The 17,883-nt window shown below is 45.4% G+C and overlaps 1 protein-coding gene across 2 annotated transcripts in view; it reads right to left on the reverse strand.

Moving 5' to 3' along the window:
• Nucleotides 1-17,883, reverse strand: part of WDFY4 (WDFY family member 4) — a 279,998-nt gene that overhangs the window by 151,806 nt on the left and 110,309 nt on the right. For both annotated transcript variants that reach the window (XM_075072902.1, XM_075072901.1), the window contains exons 15-21: nucleotides 16,380-16,492; nucleotides 14,746-14,953; nucleotides 14,336-14,412; nucleotides 13,281-13,499; nucleotides 9,969-10,153; nucleotides 3,524-3,755; nucleotides 1,010-1,161 (exon numbers count right to left, since the gene is read on the reverse strand). In XM_075072902.1, the coding sequence (XP_074929003.1) occupies nucleotides 1,010-1,161; nucleotides 3,524-3,755; nucleotides 9,969-10,153; nucleotides 13,281-13,499; nucleotides 14,336-14,412; nucleotides 14,746-14,953; nucleotides 16,380-16,492 (1,186 nt within the window). The remainder of the gene's footprint in view (nucleotides 1-1,009; nucleotides 1,162-3,523; nucleotides 3,756-9,968; nucleotides 10,154-13,280; nucleotides 13,500-14,335; nucleotides 14,413-14,745; nucleotides 14,954-16,379; nucleotides 16,493-17,883) is intronic.

Below are 17,883 nucleotides of genomic sequence, written 5' to 3' on the forward strand. Positions count from 1 at the left end.
GTCTGATATAGGGTACTAGGTTAGATGTACCATAGCCTTGATCCACTATGGTGATTTTTGTGCTCCCGGTGTTCTTATGATACTAACATTTGGTTAATTGGACAAATGCACAAAGATGACAACCCCAGTTTTGTTGGTTATTAGATAACATTTTTAAATATTGATCTGCTCTAGGAATTATTTGGGGGGAAGATCTCTGGCCTGTTATACACAAGGTCAGATTAGATGATCACAAGATGATCCTTTCTAGCCTTGGAATTTATGAATAGATCTGAATGAATTTTTTTCTGCAAACAGAAATTTTGCCAAAAATGCATTTTTCAGGATTCCAAAACTACTTGGGGTCCAATTTAGTAAATCGTTTCAGCTGAAAAATATCTGACTTTTTTTTGTTGAAAAAAAAGATCAAAATGGGTTTTTTTGCAGTTTTTAAACAAGCCATTTCGACATTTTATTTTGTCGTGCTATTTTTGACTCAGAACAACATTTTACTTAGAAAATGTCCTTTTAAAATGTTAACCATGATTTGAAAATATTATTTCAAATAGACATTTGAAGCATTTCATTTGACCTGACAAACTTTTTGTTTGTTTGTTTTTCGTTTAATCAAGAACAATAGGAAACAATTCAGTTTCCGTTTGAAATAAAACAGGGTTTTTTTATTTTTAGGTTTGATCATCAAACCCAAAAAATCAATTGTTCACTCAGCTCTAGTTGTCAATTACATAGCAGCCTTTGGTGCACATAGTGTTTAAGAGGACAACTTTCCTCCTGTAATGCAAATTGGTTTGAATCTCCTCCCACTTCCTTCAGTGCAAATCAGGAGTAACTCTGCTGAAATGAATGGATTTATATTAATGTACATTTGGTGTACATGGGAAGAGAGTCAGATCTAGGAATTCAGGGAAAGCACCAGAGCGAGGAAGTTACAACCAAACCGGAGACTTTGCTCCAAGAAAATCTGAATGAAAAGGTGCCTGTCTGAAAGCAAAGGAAGAGAGCCTGTGACCTCTTTGGCGATCAGCCGACCGTCCACTTCGTTGTAGCAGCTCTTTATGTCTTGAATGGTGGTGGTGGATGAGCAAATGGCATTGATCCCAAATGAAATTCTCTCCTCTGCAACCAAGGCTGTGAGCTGAGGCTCTTTGGAGTCATCATTAGCTAAAACAAGAGAGACTTTTAAACCCGTGAGCAATTTCACATTCTCGGCACATGAGCCTAAAAGAGGTAAGTGGATAAAATGTGAGGGAAAAGGGGGTGTTTAGAAAGGGCTCCGCTTTGATCTAACCAGAACCACAACTGGACCTACACCTTTGCAGCCCAAAGGCTGGAATTTGCCAGCACGGACACCAGTAGGAGCTGCATTCAGCTTCTTTCTACTGGTAACTGCTCTTTGTAGATCTTACCACCAGCATCTCCATGAACCCAAGAGTTGAGAGCACAATACACAGTGCAGGTTTCATTAAGGAGGTATCAGTCACTATACAATTATTCTCATAGGATAAATCCTTGCTTCTCCACATGGTCCAAGTAAAGAAGCTGGGCAGTGGAACTACTCCATGAAGGACTTTCCACACCCACCCGCTGAGAGCTAGGGCATGGTTTACCCCATAGCAATTATACTCTGTTCTCCAAGTAATCCCAAGCCCTGTGCTGGGAAACTGAGTCAGATCACCGAGTTCCTGGATCTGACTACACCTCACTTGTTGCACAACAGTCTCCTCCTTGTTGGAGAGAGGTAGTGGTGCATCACGGCAGTCACGTGGCCATGGAGCATCATGGGAAGTGAAGTCTGGCTGGGGATCCCAGTCTATAGAGGAGAATGGGAACACGAGACTCCCAAACAACTCCCATAAGGCACTGCTGCAGAATCAAAATATTTTGGCTTTTGGCTGAAATATTTTGATTTTCAGGCATTCAATTTTTTTGACAAAAAAAATCCACGTTTTCCCTAGAAAGCAAACATTTTACATGGAAAATGTTTTGTCGTCAAAAACCCCCCTCAATTTTCCATTGAAAACCAGTTTTGATGAAAAATTTCACCCTGCCTGTACACTTTGCTTTAGACTGCAGCTTCAGCAGATGGGTTTGTTCCACTCTTTTAAAGTGGGAGAAGACATCCCCAGCCCACTGACTTCCTAATGCAGAGGTGGATACACTCAGCAGTTGAACAAGCAGCAATCAATAACTAAAATGTACTGGAGATGCTCTGTCTGCCTGTTTAATAATTGAAGCTAACAGTATACTTTAGTTAAAAAGCTTCTTCATTAAACTGAATGCAACTTCTTGCTCTCTGCCTCCTGCTCTCTCCCCCACTGTGTTGCACCATTCTCCTCTGAAGGCCTGTGCAGCTAAGGAGATTGCTGTTTCCTTTTCTACTATGTTTTTGTCTAGCACTGCACATCCCAGTTACATAGGTTCTTCCTTAATGTCTGCCTCACCCAGACTGGAGTCTCCATAAACAACAAGATGCCCACAGAAAATGAAGAGGGTTAGTACTGTGGTCAAGTCACTGAGCTGGAAATCAGGAGTTAGAGCTCTAGTCTGGGCTGGAGGAGATCGGCATTCAATTCCAGCTCCGCCACAAAAATCTCATGTAACCCTGGGCAAGTCACTTAGGCCTGGTCTGCTCTTGCAGCAGTGTTTAAGGCACATGCCCCAGTGGAAAGCAGGCTGCTTCCACATTGTAGCGTATAGCTCCATGGAGCAGCAAAAGGCTCCATCAACAGGGGGAGGGGCAGTGAAAGGCTCTGGGAACAGCAGGACTCTATACAGCTAAAAACAGCCATGTAAATGGGGGAGGCAGGGCTGGGGTGTGTAGAGAGTCATGTAGGGTTTACACCCGAAGGTTCTGGTGTCTCTGTACTCTACTCACCTAAGCAGTGCCTCACCTTCTATGCTGCAATTTATACCCATGTTGGCGGGGGAGGGGGTGTAGTGTCTGTACTCAACATGCCGCTGACAGTGTAGGAATAGCCTTAGTCTCTCTCGGCTTCAGTTCCCATAGGTCACATGAGGCTAGAAGCACTGGCCTACGCAACGAGGTGTAGGGGGAGGGGTTCTGAGGAGAAATACACTGACGATTGTGACACGCCCAGATACTACGGTGATGGGGGGCATAGAAGCATGACAGATTGATCAATCTTAATTAATTCTTGACTCTGTCACAGATGCCCTGGGCGAGTCACTTTAAGCCAGATTTTGAAAAGTATTTAGGTGTCTGAAGATGCAGATAGGAACTCTGGCACTTTTGAAAACCCCACTAGGTGCCTAACTCCTAGCGGAGGCCTAGCTCTGTGCCTCAGTTTGCCATGTAAAATGGGGATAATTATACTTCATTCCTCTCACTCTTGTCTGTCCTGTCTGTTTACATTGTATGGCCTTACTACATGTATACCCAGTGTCCAACACAATGGGGACCCATCTTGTTGGAGGCCTCTAGGTACACCGGGAATGTTAAGAATGAATGATAATAATAAACCATGGCAGATGCCCAGTGCAGCAAGTCCGAGTCCCTGCGTACCTGGAAGCTGCACTGCCTGGAAGTTACTGAAGTACCGGGGCCCAAGCTTGTTAATCGCCTCCACGGTTTCCCCAGAGATCGACTCTTCAAACAAGTATGTTGGGCCCAGGCGCCAAGCCAAGGAGGACTTCTGTTTCCAGATGCGGGGGCTAGCTATGTAGCCATAGATGTCGACGAAGGAGGACGGTTCCATGGAAATACTGCTTCCGGGTAAGGGCTGTATGTACTGCATCTGCACCAGAGAAAGAATTCACTTGTGTATCTGCAGAGCTGTAGGGCCTCTGCCCAGCAAGATACTGTCTGTCCTCATCCCCACTGAAGTCAAGGAGAGTCACATGTGATGTCACAGGATCAGGTCCTTACTCGGTGAAAATCCCAGTTACATAAGGACTGACATTAACACAAGGGATCATGATGTTTTGCTCAGAGATCACGTAACACCACCAGGCTAAATTCATCCCTGGTACAATCTCACTGACTTGAATTGGTTTCCAGTAGGGATCAATTTGGACCATTCTTTGCAGCACTTAAACCAGGCTTTTGTAACCTGGTCACCTGATACATCTGGTCTCTCCTTCCTGGAAGGAGATAACAAGTAGACCCCCAGTGGGATCAATAGTCTCCGAAGTGTGCTCTGTGTGCTATCAGTGACCTCCAGAGCCCTTGCCAGTGATCTGTGAAGACCTTCTGATTCCCAGGTGATTTCTGCTAAATCACCTCTTTGTTCTCAGCTGCTAAAGAGCAGAAAAGAAGCAAAAATCTACATTAAATACTTCCCTGATGCTACATTTCTACGTCAGCAATTACTATAGTTGTAACAGGGATGTTCAGTAACGAGTTTTGGGTTCCTAACTCCTTAAGCGACTGTGGAAATCTTGGTGGTGTCCTCCAGGAATCAGCTGTCGCTTTAAAGCCCCAACCCTGCAAATTGTTCCATTTGGCCACACCCTTGCACCTGCACCCCATCAAATTCAGTAGGGCTATTTGCTAGGGGTAGATCAAATTACAGGACCAGGGCCTATGATTTAATAAATTGTCAATTTTCAGCTTTGATCGTAATCAAGTCAACATTGCAGCTGGGCTCTGAGGAAAGCTAGTCAACCCAAATGCAGCAAAAAAGTTAAGATGCCTTTTTGGACTCTGAGGAGCAACTCTATTGTGTTCCTCTAGATTGTAAAATCTAGACTAAGATCTAGATTGTCTAAAATGTCTCCTGGGCAGGGGCTATGTTCTACTGTGTGTGTACAGCACCTAGCACAGCAGGGCCCTGTTCTTGGTTAGTCCCTCCCTAGGCTCTACTATAATTAACAACTTAATACATAATTATTTTTAGAGCTAAGTGTGACGAACTGGGAATGTTCTTAATGTTTGCTCTAAATACTGTGTTGGTGCCTCAGCGTCCCCTATGCAGTTCTTAAGTATCTAGGTGGTGGAATAAGGTGTGTGATTGCTGCAGAGCAAAGGGCCAATGCACCTAAATGCCTGACACTCTGTCTCCTAGCAACTGATGGCCTGGGCCCCTCCCCTGCAAAGGTGCCAACTGAAGGTGTTGGAGACAAAGAGGTCAGGTGACCTCCTGGCCCAGGAAAGGGGCTGAGCAGAGAGGAGGGGCTGGAAGGGTTGTTAGTCTGGAGCTAGCTGAGGACGAGGAGTGAAGTGCAGATGTGGGAGTCTGGCTCACTGCCCCCCAGAATGGACCCGGCCAAGGGGTCCAGTTTGCTGTACCTACAAGCTCTGTTTTAGACCCTGTTCCTGTCATCGAATAAACCTCTGTTTTACTGGTTGGCTGAGTCACGTCTGACTGCAAAGTGCGGGTGCAGGACCCTGTGGCTTCCCCAGGACCCTGCCTGGGCGACTCGCGTGGGAAGCGCACGGAGGGGCAGAGGATGCTGAATGCTCCAAGGAGAGACCCAGGAGGTGAAGACGTATGAGCTTCTTGCCCTGAACAAGTCTGCTCCAAGGGAGAGGAGGCTCCCCAAAGTCCTGACTGGCTTGGTGGGGAGCAATTCCAGAGCACCTCCCGGGGACTCCGCGACACTAAGATTTTCAAAAGCATCATAGTGATTTATACTTCTAAACTACTTTCAAAAGTACCACCAGGACTTGCACTCCTCAAGTCACAAAGGCACTTTTGAAAATTCCACCCAAGGTGTCTTTCTTAAAGAACACCCATCCAGTTCATTTCAAATGTAGTAGAAAAATACTCTGCCTTGATCCCAGACTTAAACTTCCTTGAGGCCAATGTTCTTTTTTTTTGGGTAGATTTTAGAGAAGGATCCAGAATCAGCCTTGTAATGGAAACTGTGTAGCAACCATAACTATAGAGAGGTTACCGCACGTCCATAATGACTTAGGAGACAAGTTTCAACAATAGAAGCCTAAAGGCTAGGTACCTACTTCTACACCAAGCACCTAAACAAGCCATTTTTCCCAAAGTGCAGATCACTCAGCAGCTCCAGTTTACTTCAATGGGAGATCAGCATTTTGGAGAATCTGACCACTTAAGTGCTGAAATATGGATGTAGGCACCTGCCTATTTTTGAAAAATGTTCAGTTATAATCTCAAATAGTTTTCAGAGCTTAATGCAGCCTCTATTAGGGTAGGGATATGACCTTTATGGGGCCACATCATCCCAAATCTGCTACTGCAGGGTCCTTATCTTTTCCTCTGAAGCATTTGATGCTGGGTACAGAAGGAGACTGGATCAGATTGCTCTCAGGTCTGATCCTATCTGCAATTCCCATGATACTAAAATCCTGGCCCTAGATATTAATGACCCCCGTGTAATTCTGATTTGTTGCTCTTTTTCCTCTTCGCTTTCAATATCATGAAAAAAGCATCACCTCTTTTCCTCAAGACACAGAATCTGGGCCCATCTCTTATTAAGCCTTGTTTTATTTTTATTTTCACTTATAATAAACACATTTGCTGTGAATCCTTTAATCCGTTGTGATGCTCAAGCCTGGTTTTAGCCAAGACTTCCAGTCCCATTTAAAAAAAGGCAAATTAAATTAAGTTTTCATTCTCAGAATGGATATAGGTCCCACAAGATGCTGTGGAGACATAATTTTTCTCAAGTATGGGAAAGAGAATATTGGGAATGAAACAGATTGCTTTTACAGGGGAAGTATAACACACAAGCGAGCTTTGCATACATTAGAATAGAGGAGGCAGAAGGAAGAGACCAAGGTTGCTATAAACAGTGGAGAGGGGAAGGGATCTACGGACTGCCTATAATTGGATGACAGTTTCAGTATGGCCAACCACAAGTGTTTAAAAGAATCACAAGTAAGGCTTCAAAAGTATCCTGAGATTGGCTTAAAAATCTTGAGATTTAAAATAAAATAAAAAATTGGTGGTTCTTTTTATTTGCCTTCTTGTTTCTGAGCCTTCAGGGTGCATTGAGTTCAAGCTTTTCCCCACACCCAAAAGGTGAAGAAACTATTTTTTGTAATGAAAGTTGAGACTCTTGTGAAATGACAGGAGTCCAGGAGCTGGGGCTTTATTAAAAAACAACTAAATTTTGCAAGACTTGCAAAAAAAAAAATCACATTTTGCAATCCTCCTTACTCCCCATTTTGAACCATCTTTCTTATTTAATATTAACCCATGTGAACATAGCTCTTGGAAACAGACTGAGTCTATTATTTGAGGAGAAGAGCAAGTTCACAGACTGTTTGATACTAGAACTGGGATCAGATTGGCCAGTATGCAGGGAATGACCACCTGAGGGATGTGAAACTCAGAGTGTTCCATTGGATGCAGCAGGCAGGGCAGGGAGGCAGTGGGACACACCAAACCCAGAGATGTCTGAGGCCTGGTCTACACTACGCGCTTAAACCGATTTTAGCAGCATTAAACCGATTTAACGGCGCACCCGTCCACACTATGAGGCCCTTTATATCGATATAAAGGGCTCTTTAAACCGGTTTCTGTACTCCTCCCCAACGAGAGGAGTAACGCTAAAATCGATATTACTATATCGGATTAGGGTTAATGTGGCCGCAAATCGACAGTATTGGCCTCCGGGCGGTATCCCACAGTGCACCACTGTGACCACTCTGGACAGCAATCTGAACTCGGATGCAGTGGCCAGGTAAACAGAAACAAGGCCCCGCGAACTTGATTAATTCTGTGTTGGCCCTTGGGCTCTGTTTGGGTGAGTGTCATCCCGAAATCCAAAAGAGCTCCAGCATGGACCGTACAGAGATACTGGATTCTGATGCTGTTGGAGGAAAAATCTGTTTCTATCACAAGCTCCGTTACGGAAGACGAATGCCAAAGTGTTTGAAAAAAATCTCCAGGCTACACAGTGCTGCGATGGCAAGCGTAACGGAAAGCCATAAGAATCAATGACTGCCCATGGAGGGAGGGAGGGCTACTGAGGACTCCAGCTGTCCACAGTTCACAGATCTCGACACGTTTTGCATTCTTGGCTTGAGTCACCGAGTGCCTGTGGTTCAAATATTGTCCACGTGTAAGGGTATATAGCTCGTCCAATTACTCCCTCCCCGCACCTCGTGACAGAAGAGGAGAAATCATTTCTTGACTTATTTTCCAATGTCATCCTATGTCTAACTGAATGCTGCTGGTAAACGCGATGCTGCCACCACTGAGAGAGATTATCCACTCTTCTCCCTCCCCAGTGAGTAGGACCGGTACATATGACTCTATCGTCATCAGCAATCAGCCGGAAGCGTCCTGGCTGGCCTCAGGTGAGGCTGGGCCGGGGGACACCTGGTAATAAAATAGGAATGGAATCCTGTCATTGACCCAGTATGGTACGAACAGCTGGTTACTGTCCTAATCATAGCACCTGGGTGGCTCCATCAGGCCCCCTCCTTTCATGTGTAAAGAAAAGATTCTGGACTGCCTGGACTAGCATAGCAGCGGGAATGCTGGGCTCCTTCTCCTTCCGCACTGCTTAAATCCTGCCGTGGACTGTTCATAGCAGACAGGAGGCTGCCTCCCCCTCAATATCTCTTACTAAAACAGTCACTGTTTCTATATTCCGCAGTTCTCTTATTCAACTTACATGCACCAAAATGCGGGAGGAACCCCATCCACAAGGCCTAGCCCAGGAAGGATATGGGGGAGGAGGGGAGCAAAGCGTCGGGGTTGTTGCAGGGATCCCCCGTGAAAATAAGCACTTAGCAGCCTCAGATCATTAGTCTAGCGGGATCTCCAAAGACACGAGCGCTTTGCTCTCTGATACAATGTTCTCCAAGTCCTTGCCCATAATTCTAGTACACTTGCCCCATATTCTAGGCAGGACTGACTCTATTTTTAGAACCCATAAAGGAGGGATTGACTCGGGGAGTCATTCCCATTTTTGCCTTTGCGCCCCCGGCCGATCTCAGCCAGGGGCACCCATGATAGCAGCAGACAGTACAGAACGACAGATAACCGTCAACTTATTGCCAATTTACAATGGCAGCAGATGGTACAGAAAGACTGATAACCGTCTCTGCTATCATGCAAAAGCAAACGAATGCTGCTGTGTAGCGCTGCAGTAACGCCTCTGTCAGCGGCATCCAGTACACATACGGTGACAGTAAAAAAAAAAAGCTGAACGGGCTCCATGGTTGCCGTGCTATGGCGTCTGCCAGGGCAATCCAGGGAAAAGGAGCGCAAAATGATTGTCTGCCATTGTTTTCCCGGAGGAAGGAATGAGTGACAAGATTTACCCAGAACCACCTGTGACAATGATTTTTGCCCCATCAGGAACTGGGATCTCAACCCAGAATTCCAAGGGGCGGGGGAGACTGCGGGAACTATGGGATAGTTATGGAATAGCTACCCACAGTGCAACGCTCTGGAAATCGATGCTAGCCTCGGACCATGGATGCACACCGCCGAATTAATGTGCTTAGTGTGACCGCGTGCACTCAACTTTATACAATCTGTTTTAAAAAACCGGTTTATGTAAAATCAGACTAATCCCGTAGTGTAAACGTACCCTCAGATATAGAGGGAAATCCCATCAGTCTTAGCATTATTGTGGAAGGCTGGACAATCACACAGAGGATCAGTGTCTCTGCACTGCTCCCCAGGGCCTCCTTCTGCAACCCCAACACTGAAGCATCCAAAATGACTATTCCCTGTTGAAAATACAGGCCTAAAGCCTTTGCATCCCCAACTTGAGATGCCTCAAAAGGGTCCTCAATTTCAAAGGGCAGGTTCTCAGGATTCCTAAGAATGGCCCTTTTAAGGTGTCTCAGGTTGGGCCCCCATAATCACTGGTCACTTTTGAAAATCTGAGCCTCAATCTCTAAGGATTCGTGTGATTTCTGGTGCCAGCCTGAGCGCCACGTGCTGCGACGCACACAGACAGCATTGCTCTTTGAGGTCTCCTCCCTGTGAGATTAACAAGACAGGGAGAAACTGACCCAAGCAATACAAATGACCAGCTGCCAAGCATGGTTTTATGAAGAGAGCCTTTACCTTAGCGGAACCAAGTATCTGTCCGTTGATATACGCCGAAACTATGCAGTTCCTTTTCGTTTCCTTAGCAACCGTCACTGTGAGGTGATGCCACTGTCCCGTGGCTAGCTGCTGGGTGCAGCTGAATTCAATCTGAGTTGGGGCTGAGGAGTGATTTGGGACCTCCACTTCAGGTTCCATGATGTCTGCACAGGAAGAACAAGCACTTTATCGGTAGGCAGACAGAGCAGAGGCTGTCTTTTACTGTGTGTTTGCACAAGGCCTGGCAAAATACAGCCTCAAGCCTGATGGGGACCTCTGGGCATTATTGCAATGCAACTAATATTAACATACTGACTGGGAAACTGAGGCACGAAGAGGTGAAGTGACTTGCCCAAGATCACAGAGTCAGTCAGTGGCAGAGCCAAGGGTAGGACTGGGGAGCTTCTGGAAAGCAGTGATGGCAGGGAGGGAGGGAGCAGTAAAAACGCCCTAAACTGCTGGAGTCCTATTATCAGGACTTAAGGTTTCCCTAAGCCTCAAGATTCACATGGTGCGTGCTCCCAAATACAGCCAGCTCTCAGGAACCATGTTTTTTTCTCAATGCCCTGGGTGCTGTAAAATGAAACCAATTCTAAACAAGACAAATCCTCAAGGCTCATTGATTGAGCTGCTATGGAAAGGATCTCTTAGAGGCTGGACAAGTTCAGATCATTTGTACATGGTGACTGCATTACGGAGACAGGTAAGCTGGTGTTTTCGAAGGTGCCTAAGGGTGTTGGGAACCAGCTCAATGGGAATCAGGCACCTAAGTCCATTAGGCTTCTTTGAAAATCCCAGCTGCACTGTACACCTCACTCTCAGTCCCAGCCTCCTTCTCCCATGAATTAATCAGGGTCATGTTTGAATTACCAAGCACAGCTCTCATCACTGGATAAGAAGAAATGGATAAGTGAAAGCCTGAGAATAGACATTCAAAAAATCAGGAAAGTCAACTGGCTGTTTGCTTTGAAAGCCAGGAGATCAGGGGGTGTTCACTGCCATCTCAGTTCCCTCTCTGCTCCAGATCTGCGCACGTCCCTCATGTCATTATCAGTGAGAATAATAACAGGTATTAATTTATAAGCTGCACTATTCTCAAAGAATTCTGGGCACCTGGCACAATTTAGCATATTAATTTAGCGTCGTCTCCTCGAACAGCAGAATATTAATGGCAAAAGGGATGTCATTTTACATACCTAAGAATCATTTTTGTTAGAGAAGACTCCCCTTCTTGTGGGGAAGATACCCATTAGATGTTTGTGCAGGTGCCAGGGTACAGCAACAATGGGATCTTTATTATCTAATACTGTGACTAGGGCAGACACAGTAATAATACCAGCTCTTACATAGCCACACAGTAACATACATATACGACTGGACTACAGAATTTCTGTTCTTTAGAGGTAACCTAGAATGACGTATCACTCTAGGTACTTCTCAACAACTGGGACTTCATAGTCCAGTCAAAGTAATACAGCAACATACGAGCAACTCCATAACACCTTCTACCAAACACTGAAGAGAACTTACGTCATATTCCAATCCCTTTCAATGCATCGCCCCACAGCCTGACATAACCTCTTCTGTAGGGACTCAACATGTACTTAGAAGCTGCTTACCAACTCTTACTAAGACTAGAGGTGGGTGAAATGTTTTGGCTAAATAGCAAATGTGCCAGAAATGAAGTTTTGGGGCAAACAAACTCATTTGTGAATAAAGGTGGAATTCAATGAATAGTTTCGGACAAATACGAGTGAGAATAATTTTTCTGAAAAACACGTAAACGGTTTGCTTTGACATTTTCTAAATGAATCCTTTAGACACTTCATTTTGAAAATGTTGCTTCAAATAGATGTTCAAAATGTTTCATTCAACCTGGACAAAATTTTCAGTTTTTCATTATGCTGAGAAAAAAAACTAAAAAATCCATTTTGTTTCAAAATAAACTGGATTTATTTTTCTGTTCAGTGCAGTGGCCAAACTGAAAAAAAGTATTATCTACTCAGCTCTAAGTAAGACAAATCAAATGATTGCTTAAATACAGCCAGATGGCCTCTGTTTCTGATGTCAGGTTTGCAGATCCCACCTGGGATAACACAATGCTATGCATACACCTGTATAATAGAAGTAGGAGACGGAATCTTTCACACGTGTTCAGTGATTCTCTTGAGGGTTGGGGAAAGTAATCAGAAATGTAATTAAAAGAAGAATAAAAGAGCACTCAATGCACAATGTATCTATTTAATTTGCAATGAAATCTGCATCAATTTCACTCCACTTTCACTCCAAGCAGTACAAAATTCTGCTAATTGCAATAAACTATCCTATCCTAAGTAGAGCACTGAAAATCAAGTGCAAAGAATAGATGTGGAGTAATAAACAGAACTGATATTAATTCTTGGGTGAGTTCCAGACCCTTTCTGCTACTCTTGCCAATTAGAGCTGACCAGGTAAGAATTCCCCTGGTGGGGGAAATCCCAGCTGGTACAGATCTCATGTGCCTGGCCACTGAGCCAGCCCCAATATAATCCTGGTACAGGGGTTAGGAAAAGAGAATGCCAGAATACTTATGATTGGTTGCTGTCTGGGATATAACAGAGCAGCCTGGGGGCTGCTCTAACCCACAATGACACTGGCACAGATCCACCCTGACAAGCTTTCCTATGCCCTGGAAAGAGCCTCGGAAAACAGAAACAGCTATCAACTAATTGCTGTACAACACTGTCAACAGCTCGTGAGGCAAACACCAAAATGCATCATCTGGTGTGAGTCAGTGTGATCCTGGATCCTTGCAGGGCAGAGGTGGTGGTCTAGATTCTCGGTCCTGCTGAATTTCTGCTTTGTGCACTGGGTTTTGTGAATCGCTGTCTAAGGGGGCTGTCTCTCCCCATTTACTGTCTAGGGAGCAGAGGCGCCTCACTCAGCCTTTGCAGGATTTTCTAGGTACCAAAATGTTAAGCCTTGTGACACCCAGCATCATAATGCCCAAGTCTCTTTGTGAATATAGGTGTCAGATGCTGCAGTGATGGGTGGTAGTACAGCATTCAGAGATAAACAGATACAGATAAGAGAGGGAAGAGATCTTTGGTCCCCCATCCTTCCACTCCTTATCCCATTTAACCCCAGCGATTAGTTGATAGCTGTTTCTGTTTTCCAAGGCTCTTTCCAGGGCAGAGGTCTAGAATTCCTTTTTAAAAGGAAAGTGCAGATTACCCTTTACATCTCTAGTCCTCCCAAATGACTGAGGCCCTGGCCTTGCAGTGCCCAGCGGCTGGCTGTGGAAAGCCTTACCCAGAGGCTGGAACTCCACTTCCTCTGTAGAGATGACCAAGGAGCGGTCTGTGGGGGAGAAGCTGACAGCAAAGCAGACAAACTCTTGCTCCATTCTCGACATGTGCCGCACCACGGTGAGGAAGCGCAGGGGGTGGGCATCACGGGTAGAGCAGAACCTGCTGACCAGGAACCAGGAGGAGACAGTCAGGCCGCCCAAGGGTGGGAACAGTCTGGTACCTGGGGGTAGGAAACGAAATGAGTGTGAGGAAGCAGGCTCCCCTGCTCGGTCCCTGACAGCAGGGCTCTGTCCCTTTCACCTGAGGATCTCAGAGTGCCTTTCAACATTAATCTAGTGCCCTGTGAGGCACAGAGCAATCAAATGACTTCTCTGAAGTCTGCCAACTTGTAAGTGGAAGCAGCAACTGTGGAATCCAGGAGCTTTAATTCCAAGTTCCCCTACCCCCCACTAGACAGCACAGCCTCTTTTATTATGGTGCCAGACAGGATGTGCGTGGCCCAGGATTATCTGATGAGAAATGAGGTTACCAGGCCACTGACTGAGGAGAGAGACACTTAGAGATGTGTCTCCTGTTGGGGAGTCCAGATCTGGAATCGGAACCGAGCTTCCCCAGAGTTCAGAGAATCCTACAGGTCAGAGATGGAGCAGACCTAGCAGCTCCTCCAGGGGCCAATGCAGGATTCTTACAGACCGGATGTTTCCAAGTGTTTTTTCCAGTCTAGTTTTAAATGTTTCAAGTGATGCAACTTCCGTCCCTTCCTCTGGGGGATTATCTCACAGTCTAACAGATCTCATCTGTTAGGTGTTTTCCTGGTATCTGCCTTGCCTTAAGTCACTCCTTTACTCCTAACAGTCAGAGCAGATGTTGCAGCATGGTCTGTTGCAAAGAGAGGCCTGAGCTCTATCCTCAGAGGTGGATTTGAGGCAAGAGTCGGGAGGGTGTTGAAGCAGTGGTCTTGTATACAACCATCTCTGGGTACTGCAGGATTCCAGAGAGCAGGAGGGCTATGCTCACCTTTCTCAGAAGGCTCCATGTGAACCAGCAGGTACCTACCCATTCCGATCCCTCCTGAGACGGAGTGTTCCGCACTGGGGCCCATCACAGTGGAGAGCGTGGGGAGGAACAAACAGCTGCAAAACAAAGAAAGCAGAAATTCAAGCCTGTCTTGGCGAGCCATTAAGGACCTGGCTCTGTGCTCCTTCCACATGCCAACCTCCCACTGACTACAATCCTGCAGCCTTGGTTCCTCACTGGGTCTAGGCTGAAGATGAGGATAAGAGCATGGCAGACTCTCTCTGCCATCACTAGGAGGTCTGTGGGCAGGCTGTGTGGTTGCTAGCAGTGCTGCACGGAGGGGAATTATGGGAGCAGGAGGCTCTGTTATGACTCTCTTGTTTGGTCTAAAATAAGAGACCAGAGGCTCTGTAAAGCGATAAAAAGAGCAGCATGAATTGCAGCAATACCCATATCCCTCAGGAGACATGTCGAACTCCACGAAGGACGGTGCCAAGGAAGTGTTGTATGGCTGGAAGTTCCGTGGCGATGTCATGGAGATGAGACTCATAGATGTCTGGAGAGCTATTGCAGAGCCCCTGGACACCCATGGGGAACTGGTGGTCTGCATGGCTAGCTGAGGAACCACAGGATTGTCCAGCATGGCTGCTCCTGAATCTAGACAATAATGGCCATCATTAGCAATGCACAGCATTGTCACTGCTTCCATTCTGTAGCATGCTTCTTTCCCATTTCATTGATTGCAGCCACAAAGCAAGTATCTTATTAGTCATGGCTTCTCTCCCCTTGCTCAATTAGTCCTCAGTGGACTGCAGAAACCTTTCCGGTGCTGCTGGGGGTGGGTGGGAGGGAAGGAAATAGGAGTGGAGCTGGGGGACTGATCCATTTTTCAGTCAGTCAGCAATTTCAAAAAATCAGAAAAAAAAACCCATTCTTTCACTTTGAATGGAAACTGAAATTTTAAAAATGTTGCAGCAAATCATAAAAAAGCCAAAACAAGTTTCCTTTCAGATCAGATGAAACTTTTTGTTTGGACAAAACTGAAACTTTTGGTTTCAATGTTGATGTTTCTTGAACATTTTTGAACTTTGAAATAAAATTAAAGGAAATTTTGAAAAGAAACATCAGTTCAAGCCGAAAAATAAAAATGTTGCCAGTGGGGGAGTGGGAAGCTGGTGGTGGTGGGGTTGTTTAATTTTATTTTTTTTGGTTTTATACAAATGGTTTGGTGCACAAATTCAAAAAGTATTTCAGTGTCACCAAACCTGCATTTTTCAGTGAAAAACATTTCAGACAATAAAGCATCCTCCAATTGTAGGTAAGGTCCGCAAGAAGAGCTTTGAGCAGCAGCTCTTCTTCCCCAACATAGCTCCTCAGGTAAGAGTGCACTTCCCTGCCCTCTCCTCTCCTCGAGGCAGGTGTCTAACCCTGCTGGCTCCTTTCCCCACCTCCATCATTCAATAGCTAAAGGGCTAAACCAAACGGGCAGGTGAGAGCTGAGTTTGTGCCTGCGTGGGACTTGTGGGGCTGGTTCTCCACCACCATTCCCCTTATGGGGTTACTGACACATGCGCAAAACATGTGAGTGGGGTAGGAATGCTATCATTATGGTCTTGTTCCAGTAAGGAGCGCTGGGCGTGTGCTGCTTGAAGTGAATAGTGCTCCGTATAGATGCACTCCCTCTAGACCCACAGGAAAGGGCAGGTATGCCCATGCCCTAGCCCAGTAAGCCATAGACCTTTGGGGAGTGCAACTGGATGTGCTAGTGCAACCCCATAGTCAGTATGTTGTAGGCATCCCACTCTGTGTGAGGATTTGAGTCTATCACAGCGTCAGGGATAGAGTCTATTGTGAGCTCAAGCTATCAGACCTCGTGCTTTGAGTTCTGAACGCTCTTGGCTCAGCTCCTGCTGTTCATCAACATACCAGTTTGTCACAGTGGCCTACTCTAGAGACTAATGTTCTCTGGCACGCTAGATCGGTGCTGTGCCTGGCTTCTCAGCAAGTAGGTCTGGCAGCAGCTTCCCCTCCCCGGCACTTGTCCCCAGAATACTAACGCCATTCTCCACACTGCCGCTCTCACCTTCACTGCAAGCTGCTTTACACAAACTAGTCTCTTGACACAATGTAGTCTTAGCTGAGTTTCTGCATGCCCCAGTCACGGTTGGCGGAGGGGTCCCAAGCCAGAGGAACTGCCTGAGAACACAAACACCTTTGTATAGGATATATGGGAGCACTGGCATCAATGCATACACAGCAAAGCCTTGAGGTTACTGCCTTCTAGCTAGTAAAGCCACCTTTACACTGAAAGGCACAGTGGGACAAAAAATATCAATCACACTCTAAAGCTTTTCCCACACATAATAATGTTTTTTTGACAGAATCAACATTTTCCAAGATTTCCTAAATTAAAGAAAATATTGTTTGTTTAATCTTCTTTTATCCCTCACTTTCTAACTTGTTTTCTATTGGGGCGAGGGGGGCAAAGGGGAGGCCACATTTGAAACAAAACAAACATCTTCGTATTCATTATTTTCATCAATTTCTTTTTTTCAGAAATTCCTGGAAAAGTTTCAAACAGCATGAAATGGATTTTCTCTTATTTTTTGAAAGAAAGAAAGAAAGAAAGAAAGCTATTTTACCAGCTCTACAGAAAACCCTGTGTATACACCAGCCTGGGCATGAATTTAAATCAGTTACACCATCACACCATATCTGAAATGCAAAGGATAATCAAGAGACCACTGATTTCATAAGGATCTTGGGAGCCATCTGAAACTCTTAAAGGGGAGACGTGATTTTAGGAAAGTCTTCAAGATCATTATAAAATCAGTGGCCTCTTGATTATCCTCTGCATTTCAGATATGATGTGATGGAATCACTGATATCAACATCCCTAATATTAGCACCACAAAGCTGGTTATAGCTTCCCCAGTATTTTTCTCTCTCCCAGATCTTTGCTTTGTCTGGTGCTGGCTGCGATATGCAGACAAAGTTCCACGGTGCCATGAGAAAAGCTGAATTTCCAGCCAGACCAGAAGGAGGAAGCTTTAGAAATCTCACATGAAAACAATCTACAGCTCAGCTTTGGACAAGATGTTCACAGAATCTGGACAAATTTGTGATGCACATTCAAACCCAGCCTGCACTCCACTCCTTCCAAAGCTCACTCCCGCACAGTCTCCATTAAAGCTAACAAAGGCCAGTGTGGTCTATTGATATGAGCAGGAGACTGAGAAATATGACTCCAGGTTCTACCCCTGGATCTGTCTTTGACAGTGTGTGTGACTGTGGGAAAATCACTGCGTCTCTTTGCACCTCAGTTTCACCATCTGAAAAACATGAAAATAATCCTTTCCTCCTAGGTGTACTGCAGTTCTTTAATTAACTAACATTTGTCAACTGCTTTGAGATCCCTGGGTGGAAGGTTCTACAGAAACACAGGTCCCAATTCAGCAATTTACTCAAGCATGTCCCTAACTTTAAGCCTGTGAGGGGTCCGAACTGGGATTTAATGCCCCTGGTGAAGTGCCTTGCTGAATCACAGTGCTAGTTTGCATTAGCCCATTTTCTTAAAGGATCCAAAG

This window comes from Chelonoidis abingdonii, chromosome 16 (genome assembly GCF_003597395.2).
Source record: "Chelonoidis abingdonii isolate Lonesome George chromosome 16, CheloAbing_2.0, whole genome shotgun sequence".
Taxonomy (NCBI): domain Eukaryota; kingdom Metazoa; phylum Chordata; order Testudines; family Testudinidae; genus Chelonoidis; species Chelonoidis abingdonii.